Raw genomic sequence first — 23,364 nt, forward strand, 5'->3', positions numbered from 1 at the left:
AGACATGCAGGACGCAGAAGAACGCGCAGGAGCTGGACGAGGAAGAGATGAGAATAAGCGACCTGTACAGCAAGACGTGCTGGCCGCCTACTACCCGCGTCTGCTCAGCCTGCGAACATACCTGCTCGAGCTGCTGCCGGCGTCGTCGAGGTCGAGGAGACGCAAGGTCGCCCTCGTCGGCAAGACAGACGATGGCCTGAAGCGAGTATCTCTCGGCGGAGGAGGTGGTGATGCGCGTTCAGTCGCGAAACTGGGCCGTCTGCTGGACTCGACCATCGTGGGAATAGTCAGGGAGGCCAGTCCGGCAGTCAACTGTGCGAGACAGCGGGAGCTCGCGGCCTTTACGCAGTCGCAGGTTCGGTCGTCGGCGTGGCGAGGGACAGACGTCGGTGCTACCAGTGATATCGCAGAGGTATCTATCCACGATGTCGTCTATCCGGTTTATATGTGTAGCTAACGGTGTAGATTGTCGACTTTGCTATATACAGCCTGTTCAACCCGGCAGACAGCTTGCCTGCCTTTCCATCGCATATTCTATGCCATGGCTACCAGCGTGTGAGGGAGAACCTGGCTCCCAACCGTGAATATGGCGGCTGCAGCGGGATACCAGGCCTCGTCCCCAGACTCCCCAACAGGAGCGTGTCTATTCTCAAGAAGTCGCCGTGGACGGATGTTCTCAGTCTGCTGGGCAAGAGCTGTGAAGATATCATGCTACATCTGTTACTGGACTGTGGGCTGTTCATCCATCTGCAGGGGCAGTCGTATTACCAGCTAAGTGGTGAGCAATATACCTCTCGTGCATGGATTATGATGATGTTGAGCGTGGATTATGCTAATATTGTTGATAGGAACCGCGTTGCTGAAGCTGGATACACTGGATAAAGCGCCGCAGAACACTGTAAAGACGCCAGCGGAGATCGTCTTCGTGCGTCGACGCATGTTCTACGCTCGCCCGGCACTCAATGCGAAGGGTGAAGTCAAGCTGGGACTACGGCATATCCGTACTTCTTCCTGCTCACCATATTTACAATGGCATTGCTAACTAATATATAGATGTGCTGAATAGATACGCAGAGATCAACAGGGCCAATACAGTGCATGTGATGAAACATATATTCCCGCGCCAGTTTGGCCTGCACAATGTCTTTACCGCTACGGTCAACTGGGCAGAAACAGACATGCCGTTCAAGGACTATACCTTTCGAGAGAAGGAGATAGACCTGAAGCCGGGTGATAAGATACCTAGACGATTACGTGGGAAACTGGTTGAATTGGTCCAGAAGCTGCAGAAGAGACACTCGCGTTGTTCATATGTCGAGCTACTTCGGCATTATTGTCCAAAGGTATGTACCTTGCCTTTTACTACATGTTACCTTACTTTGGCTAAGTATATTAGCGGACGGTGATGGATGCAAATGAAGGCGTAAAGAAGGTGAAAGTGACAATGACAGACTTTGCGACCCCGACGCATGCGGTGTCGGCATTCTGTCGCGCCGTTCTTCAAAATCTGATACCATATGAGATGTACGGAAGCGGAGAAGAGGGCGTCCTCAATCGAAACACGGTAATGCGCAATGTGGACAAGTTTGTGTCCCTGCGGAGATTCGAGACGCTATCACTCCACGAGGTCGTTCAGGGGTTAAAGATCGGATGCATATCCTGGTTATCGCCAGATGGAAGCATGGGGACGAAACTAGCACTCTCCGATATCCGCAAGAGGACGGAAATCTTCCTCGAATTGATATATTACACCTTCGACTCGCTAGTTATACCCCTTATCCGGTCGAACTTTTACCTCACCGAATCCAACGCGTTTAAGAACCGGCTCTTTTACTTTCGTCACGATGTATGGAAACGTCTCTCCGAGCCGGTCATGGCCGACCTCAAACGTTCCGTCTTTCAAGATATCAAAAGGGACGCGGCTGAGCGAATACTCAACGGCGAATCGCTTGGATATAGCCATATCAGACTCCTGCCCAAATCCAAGGGCGCCAGACCAATCGCGAACCTCAGGAGACGGCCAATGCTGAAAAGGTCAAGGACAGGCGTCCCCATGCTTGGGTCCAGCATCAACTCCCAACTTGCGCCGCTGTTCAATGTGCTCTGTTACGAGCTCGCGCAGAACCCGGACTACGTAGGATCGAGCTTACCATTTATCGCAGGCATGTACCCCCGGCTGAAGAAATTCAAGGAGGAAATTACAACACGAGAAGGCGGAACGGCGGCCGGGCCGCTTTATTTTGTCAAATTGGATGTTCAGGCCTGTTTTGACACCATACCGCAGACAAGGCTGATGGAGCTTGTTGACGACCTTGTGAGTGACGATGTATACCGTGTTTCAAAGCACGTGGAGTTTCATCCTCATCCTAGCCTTAAGGGCGGGCCGTGTCGGGAATTAACGAAACCAAAAGACAAAGGTGGCAGTGAGCTAGACCATGGCAACAAACCTAGACGGAAGTTCGTGGCAAGAGCGGCTGCATTTGATGATTTTCAGCCCGTCTATGATGCTGTTTCGACGCCTGGTCAGTGCCATCGTGGCGGTGCAGTGTATATGGACATGGGAGTGCATAGAACATACACGAGGGATCAACTGCTAGCTCTACTAGAGAAGCATGTGCGGAATAACCTGGTCAAGATCGGGAAACGGTATTACCGGCAGAAGAAAGGCATTCCGCAGGGCTCCGTCGTTTCCAGCCTGCTATGTAGCTTCTTCTACGGGGAACATGAACGGGAGCGTCTGGGATTTTTACGTGATGCCAACACTCCAACGCTGCTCATGAGGTATATCGACGACTACCTGCTGATCACTACAGGGAAACCGCTAGCCGAGCGGTTCCTGCAGGTGATGCTTGAGGGGGATGAGGAGTTCGGTATATCCGTTGCGCCGGAGAAGACCCTCATCAACTTTGAGGCAGAGGTTAACGGCAAACATATCCCCCGCCTGGACTCCAATCAGTTCCCATACTGTGGCAGTTTGATCGATGCGCGATCGCTGGCCATCAGCAAGGATCGCAGCCACGTGAAGAGCCACCGATCGTCGACGAAGATGAAGATGATGGACATCCGCGACTCGCTGACGGTGGACTCGACCAAGTCGCCGGGCCAGACGTTCACCCGCAAGGCCCTGGCGGGGTTTCGAATGCAGACTCACGCCATGTTTCTAGATACGAAACATAGCGCCGCAAGCGTTGTGCTGGTCAACCTGTACCGTAACTTTATGGAATGTGCCCTGAAGACCTGTGCGTACTGGTGTCTGATGAAACAGCGGCAGCGAACGTCATCGCCTCGACTGCTGTGTTTTACAATCACCTCGCTGCTGGAGTATGCAGCGCGGTTCATCCGCTCCTCTCGTTCGTTTGAGTGCACCGTCACACGCCGACAGGTTCGCTGGCTGGGTGCTATGGCCTTCCGCGTCGTGCTTAGCCGAAAACAGGCGCGTTTTAGAGAGGTGCTAAGGTGGTTGGAGGGTATCGTCCGAGACTCGAAGCCGTCCACCGACCAGGAGCTGTCGAGGCTGCGTCGGGCTGCCAGAGACGGCAGGCATGCCTTTGAGGGATGTCACTATTAACCGCTCCCTGTTCTCTCTCTCCCTGTCCCCTGTACGGAGCATTGGAGTCCTCCATATATCCCTCCCTATATTTGTATTGTTATCATCCTTCTATGATCCTTCCATCTCGTCTCTTGAGTGTGAGTGTTGTGTTTATAGATATAAACTTACCCCTGAAACGCGCCAAGACCGGAAATTGCCAATTTCGGCGGCAGAAAAAACCCCTGACCGCTTTTCTTGGCGTGTGGCGGTGGCTTGCCCTAACCCTAATCCGCATTAGGGAGGTCACGTGTTATAGGTCAGCCACATCGGGAAGTTCCTCCCAGGAACCAACTTCGAACCTTCGAACTTCCATCTTCAACCTCCGACTTTTGGCTTCTTCCTTTGCTTTCATCGTCTTCCTTTCGTCGTCTTCCTTTCTGTCTTCTCTCTCGTTCTGGTGCGTCGTCCTTGAGCGTGGCCGGTCAGTCGTTTCTGCATGTCGAGGCGCGGTTCCCGGGTCGAACTCTCTCGTACTCCTCCCTCTCTTGCCTCAACTCCACTGGGATTCTGGGAAAGTTAGATCTAGCCAACTTCTTCCCCCCCCCTGCTGCCAGATCGTCGTATTTCCGGCGTTCAGCTCAGGTTCACGCTCACTTTCACAGCCTGGGGCATCTCCTTTTATCCGGCCACCACCAAAACTCGACTTCGGGCACCGTCACTCGTTATCATCTCGCTCGCTGCCTCACCGGCGCTTCGACATATACTAGCTTATCACATCTCGAACACGGGCTCGATACATGTTGGGATGAGATGACTACTGTTTCCACCGCTGCACCGGACTCGCCCCCTGACCTCTCGGGGTCGAAATCCTCAAAGTCCTCCTCTTTCCAGTCCTCCTCCCACCAGTCCAATTCCGATGGCGTGTTCGCCGATATATCCAACTTCGAGGATATAGCGCTCGAGGACGAGCTGGTCGCGCAGTTCGGCAGTAATGCGTTAGACCATCGCCATTTCGACCAGGGGCCGTATCCTCTGCGGTCAACGGGCGTGCCAGGCAAGAAACAGAGCCTTAGGCACAAGCAGCAGCATCAGCAGCAGAAGAGTAATAATAACCCGGACCTGGGTCGAACGAAGAGCAATACGGCAGTCATGACGATGCGAGACTTGACTGGACCGGTAAACAGGCAGAACAGTGCCCGCGGCAGTCTTAACACCTCGAGCACGTACGCCCGTAATGCATTCGCGCACTCCACTCCACACGTCAATGGCACGACACAGGCCATGCAGTCGCTTAGTATACAACCTCCATCAGCTAGACGAGCGCTGAGCAGCACGTCAGATCCGTCGTTACTCCTACACCCATCTCGAAACAGACCTAGAACCCGATCACCTTCACCTAGCGAGAGTCAGGCATCCAGCAGTCGAAGTCAGGCATCCAGCTCCAGTCGGTCACGCAGTCGTCCTCCAGCTCCTGAAGCAACATCGTTTCCCAGGTCGTCATCCTGGCAGCCAAGCCGCAAGTCAGTAAAGGAGCTGGAAGACGAATATCACGACTCTGACGAAGATCTGCCGGAAGATGCTACACTGTGGAATGTTCCGATCTCTCCGCGCCCGCAGGACGAGCGTCCGAGAGGTCGAGACAGTCGTTCACAGAGCCGCAGTCCCGGTCCTCGACCTATCCCGTTACACGGCTCCGTGGCGTCCCCGCCGCAGGGGCTGTCACCTCAGTCGACATCCCCTCCAACAACAGCTAGTACAGCCTCCAGATATAAACCAAAACACAGACGTGGGCGATCACGGTCCATGGGGCCCAGCCAGCGAGCTTCCCAGAGTGCCATCAGCCCAGCTCCGTCAATTGATCGCCGTGGGCCCAAAGCCAATACGTGGAATGTAGTCATGTCAGAACTCTCCGAGGAAGCAAGAATCATCACTGAAGCTCTGGAATATCACGCCGACGAAGCTGCGCGAGACCACGAGGCGAGAGTCCAGGCTGGCCTGAAACCTAAGCCTTCGGCAAACAGCAAACGAGCGTCCGGCGGGATGATCGAGCTTCCACCATTGCAGCGACCTAATATTATGATTGATCCCCTACCTATCAGTAAAGAGAAGGAAAAGGTATTATCACGAACAAGACCCAGCTGGCTTCCGCCCAAGGATCAAAAGGAGGAAAAACGACATCTCAAGGAATACAAGCGCATGATGGCCTTGTCCAGGGAGGCTGGTACGTATTTGATCTCTTCACTTTAAAAAAGGGGGTCGATGCTGACTTGTGATAGATAAACGCCGAGCGGCCGAAGAAGCATCCGTGCAATGCAAGAAAGACGACACGAGAAAGATGCTTCAACGCATCTGGGATGACTACGTGTTCCCTGACTGGGACAGGGTGATTGCCGAGCCTCGAACTCGCGAGCTATGGTGGCGCGGTATCACGCCTCGGTCTCGCGGGGCCGTGTGGCAGCGTGCCATCGGCAACGAGCTGGCTCTGACCAGTGACTCGTTCACCAAGGCACTGGAGCGAGCGGAGCAGCTTCGAGGCAAGTCGGGAGACGGGTTCAAATGGGCCCACGAGCGGTTTGGGGCGATACGCAGGGACGCAGCGAGTGCGTTCCCTGCTCTCAACGTGTTTGCTGAAGGTGCACCGTTGCATGAGAGTCTGGTGCAGGTGTTGGATGCATATGCCATGTATCGCAGCGACGTGGGATATATCCACGGCATACACGTACGTTCTCACTCTACATTTATCTGTAATATAGCTAACCGTCTCTAGACCATCGCCGCCATCCTGTTACTGCAACTGCACACCCCGTCCTCGGCGTTCCTCACTCTCGCCAACGCCCTCAACCGACCCCTGGCACTGGCCTTCCTAACCTCTGACCCCGGCGCCACCGCCCGCGCCTACAGCCTGGCCTCTGCAACCCTGCGTCTCAAATTCCCACGTCTCTCCACCCACCTGTGCGAGAACCTCTGTCTGTCCGACGCCCAGATCTGGGAACCCATGTTCCGCTCCCTCTTCACCAACGGCCTGGACGTCGACCACGTATCCCGCATCTGGGACTGCTGGGTATTCGAAGGAGACCGCATTCTGTTCCGAGCGGGCGTTGCCGTGCTGGGCTGTCTGGAGACACAGCTTCTCGGCCTTGTTCCCGGAGAGGAAGGACAGAGGGGAGCCGTCGACGTCCTTGGCTGGGGAGGGAAGCAGATTGCCAGACGGGGCCGGAGTCGGTCGTCGATGGACTCTGTGGCGAGCGAGGGCAGTCCGGAGTCAAAGCTGTACTGGTCGTTGGGCACGCAGGGGACGGATGCGTTTATGCATTTGGTTAGGGAAGCTGGGAGGTAACCGCATTAATACTCATACATTCTTTCGTTATTCTCTTGTACATCGCCTATATACGTAATAATTTAATCATCTTCAACCCTCTTGTATCTAGTATATCTTAGTATATCTCTTCTACATCTGTATAGTTGTCTGTATATATCGGATAAACGTTCTTCCAGCCGCGTGTCGGGCCTTCTGCCTTCAAGCTCAAGCTCAACTTCAAGAAGTAAACAAGTAAAGTAATAAACAGATCTCTACACTCTTCTCTCTCTACTCTTGCTCAAGGACCGGTTTTCTTCTCTCCGTACACCTCTCTAGCATATCCTCTACCTCCAGCACAATGAAAGCCGGCGTCACGGGCTGCCTGGGAGAAGGTGTGTACAGCTCCAGCTCAGGTAGCTTGCAGGACTAACTGGCAGCAGATGGCATCCACGTCGACATGGAGCACCTCAAGAAGGGAGAAGTCAAGTATGTCCTGCCCGTATCCCCCATTGCATCGACACCGGCTAACCTCTACATCCAGTCTTGGTACATCGATGTGAGTACGGCTGCACGAGAGGACACACGACCGTCTGTATAGCTTGCTTCTACAGGAACGACGGTTAACGAGAGACAGCATGGCGATAAATTTCAAGGACGGAGTGATTCTAGGCGCCGACTCGCGCACGACGACAGGCTCATACATCGCCAACCGCGTGACAGACAAGCTGACGCAGGTACACGATACGATATGGTGCTGTCGTTCCGGGTCAGCGGCCGACACGCAGGCGGTGGCAGACATCGTCAAGTACCATCTGGGCATGTACGGCGTGGTATACGACAGACAGCCAACCACGCAGACAGCTGCTGCTCTCTTCCAGGAGCTCTGCTACGACAACAAGGACGCTCTCAGGTATTCCCCCCGACATGTGTATATATATGGATAGATGGAGGCTAACGGAGCAGTGCCGGTATTATAATTGCCGGGTACGATCCACGACACGGCGGACAGGTGTATAGCATCCCGCTCGGCGGCTCTCTGCACAAGCAGCCGTATGCGATTGGCGGCTCGGGGTCGACGTACATCTACGGCTACTGCGACGCGAACTGGCGGGAAGGGATGGACGAGGCGGAGGGTGTCGAGTTCGTGAAGAACTCGCTGCGAGAGGCTATCAAATGGGACGGCAGCTCTGGCGGCGTCATCAGGATGGTCGTCTTGACGCGAAAGGGGGCGGTCAGGCATCTCTACCTGCCCGACAACGGATACACAGGGCCCGGCAGCGCTGCTCCTTGATCTCTATCGTGTTCTCTATCTCATCTTGTTCCCTCCATCTCCATCTTGATATCTTGTTCCACTTAGTATCGTGTTAGTGCAGCTAAGGACATGGATGTAAGTAAGCAAAAAGAAAGCGACCACCACTGGCGCGCCAAACGCCCACGTTCGTAGAACAAACCAGCATCTTGCAGTAACTTTCTGCTTCATCTTTTTCTTCGTATCTCTTCTTTTTCTCCTTCTAACTTGTCCCTATATAGATCCTATACCAACTTCTCTGTGGCGAACCGCCCAGCCTGCCCCACCACTTCTCTACACCTGCAACTACACCTACGCCGACATCTACATCTACACCATCGACTTCAACTTCAACTTGCTCTCCCCGCTATGTGCATGCTGACATGGGCGCCGTGGCCTGCGCTCCGTTGCAGCCGCCCATGATCGCCAGCAACAGCTCCAGGACCGTCAGCATGCTCTCCGCGGGCCTCAAGCGCGAGCTCTCGTCGCATACCGAGACCGGGACGGAGACGGAGACCAGGACGACAGCATCGTCCACAGCTACGACAGCAGCAGCATCCAATATAGATAATACCACGGCTCCGGTCGAGTCGGCGCCAGCTTCGATGAGCGCGAGCCTGCACCAGTATCAGCGCCAGCATGCATCGGCCAGCACCGCCAGCTTGCCGGCCTCGACACATCCCCATAACCACCAGAGACTGCCAGACAGACAGCGGCCGCTCCAGTCCGGCCTCAACGGACACGATATACACTCGCAATCCCAGCCTGCGTTCCGGCCGCTGGTCGGGCCCGACTCGCCGCCAGCAGCTTCAGCAGCATCAGTATCAGCATCAGCTTCAGCTTCGACTTCCACGTCTCCTCCTACTCCCACCCGTATAAAAGTCCGGGACCTCTCGCACATCCAGTCCTTTGCCAGTGAAGAAGCCCTGGCCACGCCTTCACACCGCACCGTCCCGCAGAGACAGTATGAGATCAGCTCGATGCCGGTGACGGACGTCATCGAGATGGTGGCCGGCCTGCTCACAAAGATCACCACCACAAACGACCTGCAGCACGAACATCTGCATCGCCATATCCCGCGGCCAGAGGTAGGCTCCCTGCCGCCGCAGACAACCAGCGTGCTGGCCTTTCACGGCAAAAACGTGCCCGGAATCACGATACTCAACTATCTCAGTCGCATACACAAATACTGCCCTACCACGTACGAGGTGTTTATCAGCTTACTCGTCTACTTTGACCGGATGACGGAGACGGTGAACTCGCATCTCCTGCAGCAGATGCAGCGTCGTGCTCATCTGCGTCCGAACCCCAACCCGTCCATACGCACCATGTCGACCTCCTCCTCCAACCGACCACACACCTCTTCCTCTTCGCCTTTCTTCTCACCTTCCAATCCCGGCGTTGGCGTTGGCGCCGGCGGGAGACGCTTCTCCTCCCGCAGGTCAACCGAAACGTCCGTCGCGCGGGCTGGGGCCAGCAAACTCCCGACCTCACCTACCGTCGACCTCCCCATGCGTTCTCCCTCCCTGGTCCAGGACGACCATGACGTCGAGCACGATCTCAGCGACTCGGACGACGATCTATCAGACGACTTTGACGAGCTGAACTTCTCCCATTTCCTCGTTGTAGATAGCTATAACATACACCGCCTCGTCATCGCAGGCGTTACCTGTGCTAGTAAATTCTTTTCCGATGTCTTCTACACTAATTCCAGATACGCAAAGGTACGTCCTTACTCTATATATACATGTTTATACTAACATCATCAGGTCGGCGGCCTCCCACTTATCGAACTAAATCACCTCGAGCTCCAATTCCTGCTACTAAACGACTTCCGCCTTGCAGTTCCCGTCGAAGAACTAGACGCTTACGGCACGATGCTAGTGCAGTTCTATGCACGAGAAATAGTTGCCCAGCAGCGAGTGCAGGCCGGCCAGCAGCCCAGCGTGCCTCAGCCAGGTTTCAACGCCACGGCCGCCGGCGTCATGCAGAGCCAGCCCGACCCCTAGCGATCCTCAGAATTCACCTCCGCCATAAACACGCCCACGATGAAGCCAGATGACGGGAGGTATCAGCAGTGGTGCAGGAGTTGTACATGCTTTGCGTCGTAACTTTCTTTGCCTTATATACTGAGATATCGATATCGCTGTTTGTGTTTGCCTTTTGCTACGGATTTGTATGTATTGATGTCTGGATGGACGGGATGGACGGACGGATGATGCCCTGTTTCTGTTTTCTCTTGCCGCTGGCTTTCTTTTTGAATCTATTAGATCCCCGAATCGTCTGATAATGTCTATTCCATGCATTTTGCTAGCTCATGCATGATCCTGCCGCTCGTATCAGCCATCCATCTCGATGATCAGCTCACAGCTCCCACAGCAAGCTCCCCCCAGCCTGCCCGTCTCGTCCTCGTATCTCTGTCCCATGTCCCTTGCTGTCCTACTTTCTATCTGTCTACTCCCTGCTGCCCCTGACCCCTTGGCCCCGTAGTTTTCCATGTGAGCCGCCGACTTACGTAAGCCGCGCGTTTCCATCATGCTTTCTCCCTTTGCTTTCTCCTTCTGCCTTCTTTGCGCCCGTCGAGCTTCGCTTTCTTCTTCCCTCGCATATTTGCTTCTCCCGCATACACGACGCCTGAGCGCTGGCTGATATTCGCTGTTCGACCTCGCTGAACCCTCGGTGGCGCCGCTCTATCAGACGTATCATCTTTTTTACGACTTCTTCCCCCGCGTTTTTGGGCGGCCAGCGGACGGCACGACGGCCTCAACGAGACGAGACGGTGCAGTGCTATTGGAGAGATTGGCAGACGGCAGAGAAGAGCAGTGAAGAGAGTGTCTAGGGTACCCTTTCGTCGACCGACTACGTCCATTGGATATTGAAACCGCTCGTTAATAGGCGCCCGCGGTTGAGATGGCGGACGCACCTCCTCCTCAGCCGCCGTCCGGATGGAACTTTGCTGCCATGGCCGGCAATGTCGTGCAGTTCCTGAGGCTGCCGGTGCTGGCATCTGGGGGTCTGGCGGTTCTTGCCAGTGGCATGCTATATTTTAAACAAAAGTAGGGCTCCTTAGGCTACCACATGATAATATGTATCGACTAACGACGATGGTCACAGTGAACTTATTTACCCGCGAAACATCCCCGTGGATGCTCGAACAAACGTTCCAAAGCCGTCGGACTTTGGAATGGCCGATTTCGAAGACCTACGCATCCCAACGCCAGACGGCGAAGTGTTGTCCGCGTACTTCATTCGCCCTTCTAATAAGAAGATCAAGCCAAAGGTCACGATTCTCATGTTCCACGGAAATGCGGGGAATATCGGCCACCGCGTACCTATCGCCCATATGATGGAGCAGGAGCTTAATTGCAACGTCTTCATGCTAGAATATAGAGGCTATGGGTTTTCTACCGGCACACCAGACGAGCAAGGACTGAAGATAGACGCTCAGACTGGGCTGGATTATATCAGGCAGCGGGCAGAGCTGCAGGGTACCAAGATAGTCATTCACGGGCAGAGTCTGGGTGGAGCCGTCGCTATCGACCTTGTCGCGAAGAACCAGAAAGAGGGAGATATCAAGGCTTTGCTGTTGGAGAACACCTTTCTCAGCATTCGAAAGTTGATACCGAGGTATGCTCATCGTAGCCACCACTCATTTTCTGTCATGTTGCTAATACCGTCTAGTATCTTCCCAGCCGCGAAATACGTCACTAGACTATGCCACCAGAACTGGCTGAGCGATGAGATGTTACCCAAGATCACTACCGTTCCCATATTATTCTTAAGTGGCCTGAAAGATGAGATCATTCCGTAAGTTCATACTTCGATTATTTTATATAATATATTCTAACACACTGTTCAGGCCCGATCACATGGTAAGGTTATACAAGCTGGCCAAATCGACTGATTGTGTCTGGAGGACTTTCCCTAATGGCCAGCATAACGATACCGTCGCCGAACCAGGATATTTCGAATATATCCACGCCTTCATCGTCGAGGAGGTGCTGGATTGATTGGTAACTTAGAACGCTTCTCAACACGCCTCCGTGTTGTATTCGGGTGGGATTGCATTTCTGTTTGTCATCGTTTTTCCTTTGTTTGCATGGTTTCCAATCTTATAGGGGGTTTTGTTTCTTGTTGGTGCACTTGGTTTTGATTCTGGACGTACTTATTCCGTTACATGTTTGGCTACTGGGTTCCATGTTCGCGCACCATTGACACGATACCCGGGCTACAGCCCATTGCATGGTTGGCTTATGGCTTATGCTACCCCTCACACCCTTCACCCATAATTACTTAAGTGAAGGAGAGATATACTACATTTAATAATAGCGACATTAGGTTATTCATCCCCCGCTCGTAGACTTGTCTAGTTCTATATTGTTACATCATTCTATATTGTACACACTGCAGTCTACCCGCGAATGCCAAATCTAGACCCTTTGAACTTCATCGATGAGCTCCTGCACCTTGAATCCCTCGGTATCACCCTTGGTGAACATCCTCAACATCTCCCCTTTCCTTCCACCCTCGCTACCAGCCCCCTCAGCACCCCAGTCGTAAAACCTCTGCAGCCATAATACTAGCAGCTGCGCATCGTCCGTCGTCATACCCCGATCCGTAACCACAGTGCCATTCATTAACACGATTCCCTTCTCATCGGCAAAGTCTAGATGGTGCGTTATCACAGTATGCGGCGGCGCATAGCCCACGTGCAACTTATACTCTGCCAACGACGTAAATATCACCGTCGAGGTATGCGTGTTATGTGTGTTCAGAGGCGTCGGCACTGAAGCAGGGCTCGCCGACGCAGGAGGATGGAACCCCCATTGAAGAAAGTGCATTTCTGCCCCTATAGCCTTCTCAGCTGGTTTTTCTGATTCAGGCGTTGGATCCGTCGGTGTCTCTAGCTCGCGGGGAAGAGGGAGGATGAATTGCGGATTCTGTCGAGCAACTTTTATCATGCGGTTATACGTTTCGATGGGGATGCAGGCGCATATCGAGTTCGCATTGGTAACGTGTCGGGCACGCCATATTTTGCCAATCATATCTGGTGAAAGCGTACGGGTCTTCTCGATGTCTAGATATGATGATAGCGGCTTTATGCCGGGTGCAGACGATGAAGGTGTCTTTGCGGTAGGTGCTGGCGCTTTCTTATCCAGTCCGGCTGGTTCAGATGAGGCTGTCGATGGTTTCAGGGGTGTTTGAATGGGTGAGTCGGCCTTGCGCACTTCCTGGATCTTCTCTTTATATGCTTCCTTGAGCGAGGATACGGACTCATGGCCCTCCCTGGGAGTTCCTCAGTTAGCAACGTACTCCGAATACGTATAGAATTGAGGATGGAATCGAATCTGATACTCACTCTTTGGCCTTGCGAGCTAACTTCTCCTTGTATTTTTCAATGACCTGAGAGGATTGATGGGTTGCCACGAACCGCACATCGTGAACCTGAGCCCATCGTCGCTGGACGTGCCTGGTAGACAGAACAGGACGGCTAAGGAGGTTTCTGATGACTGGTGCACGAATTGAAGCCATTCCGGGTCCGTTTGCTGTGTCTCCTAGCTTGTTGTTCCTTGTATACGCAGATTGTGTTTCTTGACCCGAAGAAGTTCGCCGTTTGGTCGGATTTAACTCGTCCCCGCCAAGACATCTCTAATTTATAACTTTGTTCAAACAGCATGGTTAAGCGTCACTACCAGTTCAACGGTCAAATCAAGGAGTGCAGAGAGGTTGTCAGGCTCACGGAGACTACTACGCAAATTACATTGCACATGTCTTCGTCATTAGAAACCAAGACAGCAGGATGATGTTTCTCCACTGGCTGTCCCCTAATCTATATAAGGGGTTGGTATCTCGTCTTGCACCCTCCACTTCTGCTTCTGCTCTATCTTGACTTCAGATGCTGAAGTTCAAACAAAGTTTGCAACATTAACCAATTTCATGAGTCTTGTTACTCTGGGGCCTGAGACCCAAAAAGTAAGGAGGGATCTCAATGAAGCTACATGTGGTGAGTAAAGAGTTCTCCAAACAAATAAAAATTGCTACATGATAAACTGACTCAAACCAGACTCGATTTCTCAAGATCTGGGTAAACTAGTTTTAGCGAAGCTTTGCGGGCTCAAGGAGAGGGGGTTCTTGCAAAAAACATTTGATAAGTACTGTATCGAGGGCCCGTCTCAATAGAAATGTAAGTTTTCCGTCTCTGATGAAGTAGCTCCTTATACTGATAAGATCTTAGACTGGGACGAGAAAAGCTTTCAAAGGCACATTAGAATCACTCATTCTAAAGATATAATCTCTGATACCGCACTCCAACTTCTCTGGAGATGTTTTCATTTCTATGCACATCATCCTTTTCCTCGAGATCCCCAGAATGGGCAGGTTGATTTTGATGGCTTCCAGCGCGCGGCCTTGCTCATAGTTTACCAATGTGACGACCTCCTCAGCACTCGGGAACTTGAATATCACTGGCGTAACGATTCAGAATTCTTCCAAAAAGCCAGTTTTGAGCGGGCCTTTAGGAGTATTGGGGTCATTGCGAGTCAGACGAAGCAACAGAATACTATTGCTTCTACTATAAGCGATGCCATGGACGTTTTGATAATGGTTATTCCACAATTTATGCACACAACTCCATCACCGGAGTATCTTGAGGATGTGGCGCGAAGGCTGGTCGCTGGGGAACCTACAGTTACCCAAGGAGAAGTAAGGCGGGAAGATATATCAATCTTAATAGATTTGCTGCTGCGAATGAGACTAGAAGAAGAGAAATGGGGCTCATTTTACCACCTCGGCGATTTGGCAGAAGCCAGCCCAGAAGAACAAGAGTTAGTCGAGGCGTTGACCCATAGTCTGGTAGGAGGCAAAGGTGAGCAGCCTCTTATGTCTGACTTTGTCCACAGGATGAATGTAGTAGTAAGTTCTCGATTTGCCTTCCAGGCGTTCAGCTTTTACTAAAAATCCTTCATAGCCTTATCTCCAGTTACGGTTCTATCAGTTATGGACCATCTTGTTCCTGTCCACTGATATGACAACACCATCACGGGTGCCTGACGTCCCTCCAAATTATATCTATGGAGCCATTTCTCTCTTCGCACCCCAACTGGAAATTGAACATCGTTATCACTCAAGGACTATCAAGCAAGATACCCGACTTATGCTAGAGGAGATAGAAGGCTCATTAGACTCGAACGATATCGCTATATCTCGTCTAACCCAGTCTCTCTCCTGCGATTATCTGCGTATATTTTCCTTCTTAGTGGCGATGCAGTCGTGACTCCAAGGACCATCATAGGCGCTTATTTCCCTCGTCCCTCAAGCATAATTACTACTAAATTAAAATTTGAATATGGTAAGGCTCGACACACTACATGTCTACTTTTTCAACTCCAGCCCAACTTCCGACTCCTGCGTTCAGGGAAACCTGATATGTCACTAACCGACTTGATCAAGATAGAAGGTCAGCTGTCGCTCGAAGATGAAGCCTTCGGACCATTTAATGGACCTTATTGGATTGGAGATGAAGCAGGCCAAGGGGGTCTTGGGGTAAACCTGGAGAAGAAAATAGCGACGCTCAGGAGCGGCGAAAACAACGGGTCAGACTCAAGCTGGGAGGTTGCGGTCCAGAATCCTAGGATGGATATATTTACAGTGAACAGCGTGAAAAAGAAGCCACAAAATGAGAGCACCGTGACGGTTGAGAACAGCCCTAAGTGCAAGCCATATCCGCCAGCTGAAAATCTCACGATCGACGTGAACGAGCTCAAGAAGAGGATCCAAGGATTTGGCCCCCGTTAAAAATGCCCGTCCCTGTGCCCTTTCAACTTTTGGCCCAAAAGTCTTGACCAACCGCCACAGCCAACCAAGACCAGGGCTAGGGATAAACCTTGACGTATACTTTCGTGGGGTAAAACGAATATATATAACTGTATGGAAGACACTCTTTATTGCAGCATTGCAACGTTAAGAGAACAAAAGATAGGAGACATGCCTAACCATCTACCCTCTATTGCATGCATTATTTAGACAATTACTGGCCATTATTTGGGTTTCAGCTCATGCAACACCATGGTCCGATATTCCCCCCATACCTTGAAGCCAGCACGCTCATACCAGTTGACATGGTTGGACCAGTCAATAAACACATGCTCCATTCCTCGTCTCTTCAGATCAAGTGCGGCATGAGTGATCAACGCCAGGCCTACCCCTTTATTCCTTGCCTCAGGGGCAACACCCACGCAGCCAATTTGGCCAGACTTCATACCCACAAGAGGCTGCAAGGCAAGTTCCCGAGTCATCCCTATACCTAGTTCCTGCATCAATGTCCATCCAATCTGTTCCCCGGTCGACGAATCCACAGCTACCATGACTTGGCTGTGGCGGTCCGTTTGCGCGAGATGCTCATAGGCGCCGATCCATACGCTGTCCTTGCCGAACAATTCATGCTGCCTTCGCATGCATTCCTCGTATTGATCCTTTTTCCAGGGCGCGAAGGTGATTCCTAACTTTTCTGCGCGCTCAAGAACTCCATTCTGCGCCTCGTATACGCTAAGGTCAGCGGTATAGTCCCTTGACGATGGGCCAGGGGCAGGACAATATCCGCGGTGTATGAAAAAAGCCTGTGCTTGTTTGGATATATCCATTGGGACGCCTGGCCAGAACCGAGGGAAGCTGGAACCAATTGTTACTGATGACGCCGGATAATTTTCTCGGAGGTACTGCCGGGAATGTTCGAGTAGAGCTGTTCCAACGCCTTTACCATGATGGGCAGTGTCGACTAGGAGAACAGAAATAAATGTCGTTGGCCGATCCTCGTTCGCATAGGTGGCCACAAACCCTACAACTCTGTCTTCGAAGCATGAAATAAAGTGATTACCGTTAGGACGCGTTAAAACATGGGAAAGGGTTTTGGATGGTATAGCGTATCGTGGCAGAAGATTATGCCAGAGATCAATTACACTAGACAGATGGCTGTCTGGATTGAAGGGCTGAATCGGTATCTTCGGCCGTTGGGTGGAGACAGGCAACTTGCCCACCGGCTTAATGTGTCCGAAAATTATCTCGATAGCGGGTAAAAATGCCTCAGGAGTTGGCTCATATATGGTAAGATAGGTCTTGATAAGAGTTGTGTCGTTTAGTAAGTCATAAGGTCCGCATATGGCGATTGCAATAGTCTTGCTAGACAAACCTGCAACTGTTCTAGCTAACTTCTCCTGAAATTTCGATAATTTTGCATTTTTCGTGACGAGAATGACTGCATCGGCTTGAGAGATCTTTGCTTTTGCTTCCTCATCATCTTCAAGTGCAGCACCTTCGTGAACTGAACATTCAACCACGCTTTTATGGTGCTCCTTAATCATTTCTGCAAATTTCAGCGGTATATATGGAACCACTGGGAGAGCATCGTTACCCTTTCCTGCCACTACCGGGTACACATATACCACACTCTGCTCCGACGTTAAAGGTAGAGCGTTCTGAGAATCTCTCACCAAAGTCGCGCTTCGTGCGTAGATTCTGGCTGCTAGTTTTTCATGAGAGTGGCGGAGTTCTGCAAGCAGTTCGGGCTTACGCTTGGTGAAAACAGATTCCCAACTGATAAACGCGTCTTTCAGCCTTGATACTCTCATAACCGACTCGGAGACACGGTTAGACGTAATAATGCCACTGTTCAACGCTTTATACACTTCATTATAGGCTCCAATCTGTGCCTTTATAGTATGGCAAACCATCGCACAATCGACTCCGGCAGCAATTGCCATCACGGCACCTTTCTCAGTGCCGTAATGTGCGCGAATAGCATCCATCTCTAGACAGTCGGATACTAATAAACCGTCGTACTGGAGCTTATTTCGAAGAACATCCACGCATCTTTTACTTATGGTCATGGGCAGATTAGATTCTTCAAGCGCAGGGAGCACGATGTGAGATGTCATAACGGCTTCAACTTGCTCGGCTGCTGCTCTCCGGAACGGGATAAGCTCACAGGCCTCCAGCTCTTCGCGGGACTTGTTGACGACGGGAAGGCCATAATGAGAATCAACCTTGGTATCCCCGTGTCCTGGAAAATGTTTCACACATGGGACGACTCCTTTCTCACGCAATCCTTGTGCAAATGCGGAGGAAATCTGCCCCACGCTTATCCCATTGTCTCCTGGAGAACGCACTCCAATAACCGGGTTGGATGGTTCAGAATTAACATCGCAGACAGGGGCGTAATTCATGTTAATACCGAGAGCATCCAATAATTCACCAGTGGCTCTAGAAACTTGAGTAGTGTCTTCAGTAGATCCAGATGCCCCTAATGCCATAGGGCCAGGAAGCTGAGCGGCGACTGGAGCCCTGATTTGAGTGACCCAGCCATTTTCCTGGTCAATCGCGATGAAAAGGGGCCGGGAATGGCCTGCATCCCGAGCAGTCTGCTGGAGCTCATTTGTAAGGGCAATTAACTGTTCAGCGTCACCCACATTGCGCTGAAAGAGAATAACGTTTCCAACATAAAAGGGAGCTCGAATGAGAGACTTTATATCCTCATTCACGGTCAAACCGTCGAACCCAACGATGAAGAGCTGCAGCCGTGGAGTCAGCAAATTAACTGTATTAATAACCGTTTAGCGGTAGGAGACTATACCTGACCCAGTTCCCGTCGAACGACCTCTTCGCTCATGGTGTCGGGAATCACTCAGGGTCTACCTAGTGATGACTGGAAAGTTGTTAGGAAGAATGGAAGTGCAGGAAGTAGTGATGTTATTTATCTACTTAGCCCGTACGTAACTACCCCACCAAGTAACATAGCCGTTCGGCTAACTAAATATACGAGAAGGAAATCCTGCTTTTGAATATACGTGATGCCGCCAGTCTTGACTATTCCGGTTAATTCTATCGCTTTTCTATTCTCCTATCCTGTCCCTGGTTCTTTAGACTGTATCAAACTTGGCTCAAACATAGCACGGAGGGGTGCCGGAGTTTTGCTTCACGATACACTCCGTACCCATAAAATTCTCAGCCATGTTATAGATGTGCGGGATAAACCCCCGAAAGCCTCCAGTTTCAGATCTGCTATGATGCTGTAACATGTCGCATTCTCTGTGCCTCAGGAAACCTCTCATCTATCATCAACGAGTCGACGCTCAAATGTCCGCCAAGCAAGAGATCTAGCCGTGGGATCCAACTCCCTGGTGTAGTTGGGATCTATACTACGCATTATAAACCGTCTGGACACCATGTAGCCTTATAGTATACGTTCAATAAGCAATAATAGGGTGGTATTACTTAGTGACTGGCTGAAATAACAAGTTTAGATTGGCGTGTACATGGAAATTTCTGCTAAGACTAGTACAGACAGCCTGGGAAGGGGAAAGGAAGATTTAAGCTGAACGAGGAAATTGAAAGAAACACCCATTAACTCTGTAACGGCCGTAACACATCAAGGCCGCGGAGGAGATGAATTAACTCTCCGTCAATATCCCAATACCAAACTCGCTTCAAGATAGTGTCTTGACCTAGTCCGAAATTCGCAGTTGTCGGCCATTAACGCTGTTACATTCTATAAGACAGTTAGGGAAGAATCATTAACGTTAAGTGGAGCGGAAGAATACCTTTTGACAGGAGTAAATCCAAGAAGACGCATCCCATTCTCCAGTACCTGGCGAGCTGCTTCATATAAAGCTAAGCGGGCAACCATAACTTCACGATTTTCAGCACCGATAACCTTAATTACATCATATCCAGACGAAATTTGGTGCGCAAGTCGGAATAGATATGTTAGGATGGTTGTAGGCTCCAGGGTTTTTAAGGCGTTGCTTGTAACCTCGGGATACTGAGCTATGAGCCGAATAATATTAATAGCATGGGGTTCCTTTAATAAAGAAAAGTCTGCTGCAGCGATATCCTGAGGATTGATATCCGCCTTTCGGACGATAGAACAGAGTCTCGCATGTGCATACTGGAGGTAGGGACCGGTGTCACCTTCGAAGGATGTCATCTTGGCCATGTCGAATGGATAGTTGCGGATCCTCTTCCCAGCCATATCCTGGACCATAACTGCGGTTATCCCCACAACGTCTGCGATCTCGGCGGGATTTTCGATCTGATCGTATTTGGCAGGGTTCTTGCGCATGACATCGTGCATAGAAGCACCACAGTCGTCAAGGATATCACCCAGTAGCTTCACAGTCCCAAGTCGCGATGACATCCCCATAACTTTTCCGAAATTGACATGTTCGAGTTTTGACGAGATCTCGGGGTATCCCATGAGCTCAATGGTTTTGAAAAGGCGCTGGAAGTATAGATCCTGCTCGGTGGAGACGACATAGATCATTTTGTCAAAGTTATGTTTCTCCACTCTCTCCAGGACGGCTGCAATGTCACGGAGTAGATAGGTCGTTGTTCCGGTTCGCGTTCTCACGACAGATATACCTAGATTAGGTGCCCCGTGCTTCTTAAAATCAATGATCCAAGTGCCATTATCCTCTGTATAGATATTTCTCTCTTTGAGAAGCGCCTCAACCTGACCAACGGTCTGCGACTTTACAGTAGATTCGCCGGAATATTCATCGAATTCAATGTTCAGGCGTGCGTATGTCGAGACATAGCGCTCTATACTGACTTCCCTGAAGCGTTTCCATAATGCAATCGCGTCTGGATCACCGTCTTCCATTTTCTGAAAGAATGCGTTTCTTTCTGCAAATATTCCCTGACTCTCAATTTGGGACGTATCCTCGCCATTGTCTCGAGCCCTTTGGCTAGCATCTTTTTCTGGGGCAAACAAAGAATTTATCTTTGCGTATACCTCGAGAAGATGCTTCAAAGGCTCCTTTGCAAATTGTTCCTCGGATCCAAATCTCTGCCAACCAACCGCGAGGAGGCCAAACTGTTTCCCCCAGTCGCCCAAGTAGTTTATTCTAACTACATCCCAGCCCATGGTTTCATACAAATTGGAAATGTAGGCGCCAATAATCGTGCTTCGAAGATGGCCGGCATGGAATTCCTTGGCAATATTTGGGGATGAAAACTCGATGATGGCCTTTTTCTTGCCTGAATTCTCGTCTTTCGTATCTTTCAGGCCTGGAAGCTGGTTTGTTCCATAGGAGGCCCGGCGATCAAAGATAAAGGGCAAGACCAAGGCAGGCAGTGTAGCTGGAGAGAAGCAAATCGGGATAAATATCCCATTAGCAGCCGGCTGGCTCAGAAGTGGTGTTGGCGGAAACTAGCCAGCAGCCATATTAGCTAGAGTCTTCCTCTTACAGGTTTGCATAATCGACCGTAGACATACCTTTGAGACAAGATCCTGCGCCAATTGGTTTGGGTTGGTGCCTTTTATCTTTAGACGGGCGGTTACAAGCATAAGGTCAGCATTCGTTGCTGCGCTGGCCCATTGTACCGCGTCGTATGCAACCTCCTCGTTGCATCCCGTTAATTTGTGAATAGTATTGGCTACATAGGAACGGTATATATCAATTGGGCTGGAAACAACATTGGCGCGGGTGAATCGCGGTACTGGGGTTTGAACACCGAGTGCTTGGAGGAGGGACTCCAGGCCTTGAAGGGATAGTGAGCTCATGTTCATATATCAATATCTCTGCTCAGGAAGATGAAGTTGGTTGTTTTTCGCTGTGAGAATGTGGCGGTTGCAGGCGAGCTTTGTACTCTCCCCTGAGTCATCGAGCAGGCGCGATGAATCACCCCAGACAATCTCACGTGGCGGCGCATCTCTTCTATTTCTCGCAGTCCCTTGTCTTCTGCTTCTTATCGGAGGCATCTCTCCCTGTTTCTCGGTGGAATGGTATTCTCTTCTCTCAAAGTCCTCCTGTATGTAGAATATATCGAGGTCGTTGGATCAGAGTGCGGGAAGCTAAATTTAACCTTTTTAACGTTTATTATCTTTGATAGATTTTCGTTATGTAGTCGAAACTCTCCCACCCCACCATCTAGTTTGACAGGTAGCTCGACGACCTGCCACACCTCTTCACCTTTATATAACAGTCCCGATGTCTGAATATACGTTCAAACTTAATACCGGACAGGATATTCCTGGCCTCGGCTTTGGGACGTTTGACCCCAAACACCCAGAAAAAGCGTACGATGCCACCCTCCATGCGCTCCGTGTTGGGTACAGACATCTCGACTGTGCTGCTCTATACATAAACGAGGAACTAGTCGGCAATGCCATTCATGACTTCCTTCAATCCCGTCCGGATGTCCATCGCAAAGACCTTTTCATCACCACCAAGGCATGGAACCATATGCATGAGCCTGAAGATGTAGAGAAGAGCATAAAGGAGTGCCTCAGGAAGCTAAGGCTTGATTATGTTGACCTTTTCCTTCTGCACTACCCGATTGCTACGGAGAAGGATGAAAATGGAGAGCAGGCGATGGGTGCCGACGGCAAGGTGCGTGATTAGTTCCCGTTCCGCTATACATAGGTTATTTGGCACTTACAAATAAACGATCAGTATATCGTCAAGAGAGACTTGACGGAACGACCAGAGCCAACTTGGCGTGCGATGGAAAAAGTTGCAAAGGCCGGTCTTACTCGAGCTATCGGGGTTTCTAATTGGTCTCTATCTCGACTCCGATCACTGCTGCGACTGGCATTAATACCACCAGCAGTCAACCAAATTGAGATCCACCCGTTTTTCCCGAATAGCAAGCTTGTTCAATACTGCTTCGATCATGGTGTTCTTCCCGTGGCATATTCACCTCTTGGATCCCAAGTTCTTACATGCGGGGAAGGAGAAAAGGCCCGTGGAAGCCAGGTGCTTCGGGACATGGCAAGGAAGAAAGAATGTGATATTGGACAGCTCTTAATCGCCTGGGGTTTACGACGAGGCTATCCGGTACTCCCCAAATCTTTTACTCCGTCACGAATTACGAGCAATTTTCAGCCCATCAAACTTACGTCGGAGGAATTTGAGGCTGTTGGCAACGCTGCGGGTAAAAACTACCCTCGATTTGTTGACCTTAGCGTTGAGTATTCATACGATAACTTCTGGGCCGATGAAGAGGATAAATAGACTTACGGCTGTTGAAAATAAGCAACTAATGATTATTAGACTATTTAAATAGAGGAATCCGATTGACTTGGATATTGAGATATTCGAGCTTTAGAATGTTGTATTCGGCTTCTCGCCATTGTGGAGAAGTCAATACATAAACACTATATATATCGTAATGATAATCCAAATGTAATGACAGTCTATACTGGTTGTCCCAATGGCATTTGGTAACTCGAACACTTTATCTGTACGGAAGTAA

General features: G+C 50.8%; 8 protein-coding genes across 8 annotated transcripts; 5 read left to right on the forward strand and 3 right to left on the reverse strand.

Annotated features, from left to right (window-relative positions):
- Window positions 1–4: 4 nt before the first annotated feature.
- On the forward strand, window positions 5–6,866 carry GIQ15_04584 (telomerase reverse transcriptase; the record flags this gene model as incomplete). Its single annotated transcript, XM_033552001.1, has 8 exons — window positions 5–412; window positions 466–778; window positions 849–1,001; window positions 1,054–1,343; window positions 1,397–3,518; window positions 3,828–5,750; window positions 5,806–6,248; window positions 6,297–6,866. 8 exons carry the CDS (start codon window positions 5–7, stop codon window positions 6,864–6,866), a joined length of 6,222 nt encoding a protein of 2,073 aa, XP_033405731.1.
- Window positions 6,867–7,185: 319 nt separating this feature from the next.
- Window positions 7,186–10,124, forward strand: GIQ15_04585 (uncharacterized protein; the record flags this gene model as incomplete). The annotated part of the gene is made up of 6 exons (XM_033552002.1): window positions 7,186–7,219; window positions 7,268–7,383; window positions 7,439–7,737; window positions 7,791–8,058; window positions 8,358–9,839; window positions 9,885–10,124. The coding sequence occupies 6 exons, from the start codon at window positions 7,186–7,188 to the stop codon at window positions 10,122–10,124; spliced, it is 2,439 nt and encodes an 812-aa protein (XP_033405732.1).
- Window positions 10,125–11,025: 901 nt separating this feature from the next.
- GIQ15_04586 (uncharacterized protein) lies at window positions 11,026–12,125 on the forward strand (the record flags this gene model as incomplete). The annotated part of the gene is made up of 4 exons (XM_033552003.1): window positions 11,026–11,171; window positions 11,230–11,742; window positions 11,797–11,922; window positions 11,975–12,125. The coding sequence occupies 4 exons, from the start codon at window positions 11,026–11,028 to the stop codon at window positions 12,123–12,125; spliced, it is 936 nt and encodes a 311-aa protein (XP_033405733.1).
- Window positions 12,126–12,545: 420 nt separating this feature from the next.
- GIQ15_04587 (ATP11) lies at window positions 12,546–13,647 on the reverse strand (the record flags this gene model as incomplete). Its single annotated transcript, XM_033552004.1, has 2 exons — window positions 12,546–13,401; window positions 13,475–13,647. The coding sequence occupies 2 exons, from the start codon at window positions 13,645–13,647 to the stop codon at window positions 12,546–12,548; spliced, it is 1,029 nt and encodes a 342-aa protein (XP_033405734.1).
- Window positions 13,648–14,862: 1,215 nt separating this feature from the next.
- On the forward strand, window positions 14,863–15,909 carry GIQ15_04588 (uncharacterized protein; the record flags this gene model as incomplete). The annotated part of the gene is made up of 2 exons (XM_033552005.1): window positions 14,863–15,027; window positions 15,505–15,909. The coding sequence occupies 2 exons, from the start codon at window positions 14,863–14,865 to the stop codon at window positions 15,907–15,909; spliced, it is 570 nt and encodes a 189-aa protein (XP_033405735.1).
- Window positions 15,910–16,151: 242 nt separating this feature from the next.
- Window positions 16,152–18,775, reverse strand: GIQ15_04589 (beta-N-acetylhexosaminidase; the record flags this gene model as incomplete). Its single annotated transcript, XM_033552006.1, has 2 exons — window positions 16,152–18,677; window positions 18,740–18,775. The coding sequence occupies 2 exons, from the start codon at window positions 18,773–18,775 to the stop codon at window positions 16,152–16,154; spliced, it is 2,562 nt and encodes an 853-aa protein (XP_033405736.1).
- Window positions 18,776–19,647: 872 nt separating this feature from the next.
- Window positions 19,648–21,670, reverse strand: GIQ15_04590 (arginyl-tRNA synthetase; the record flags this gene model as incomplete). The annotated part of the gene is made up of 3 exons (XM_033552007.1): window positions 19,648–19,654; window positions 19,707–21,316; window positions 21,383–21,670. 3 exons carry the CDS (start codon window positions 21,668–21,670, stop codon window positions 19,648–19,650), a joined length of 1,905 nt encoding a protein of 634 aa, XP_033405737.1.
- A 427-nt stretch (window positions 21,671–22,097) lies between these two features.
- Window positions 22,098–23,123, forward strand: GIQ15_04591 (GCY protein; the record flags this gene model as incomplete). Its single annotated transcript, XM_033552008.1, has 2 exons — window positions 22,098–22,499; window positions 22,563–23,123. 2 exons carry the CDS (start codon window positions 22,098–22,100, stop codon window positions 23,121–23,123), a joined length of 963 nt encoding a protein of 320 aa, XP_033405738.1.
- Window positions 23,124–23,364: the final 241 nt, after the last annotated feature.

The sequence above is a fragment of the Arthroderma uncinatum genome (genome assembly GCF_011692745.1).
Source record: "Arthroderma uncinatum strain CBS 119779 chromosome Unknown scaffold3, whole genome shotgun sequence".
Lineage (NCBI taxonomy): Eukaryota > Fungi > Ascomycota > Eurotiomycetes > Onygenales > Arthrodermataceae > Arthroderma > Arthroderma uncinatum.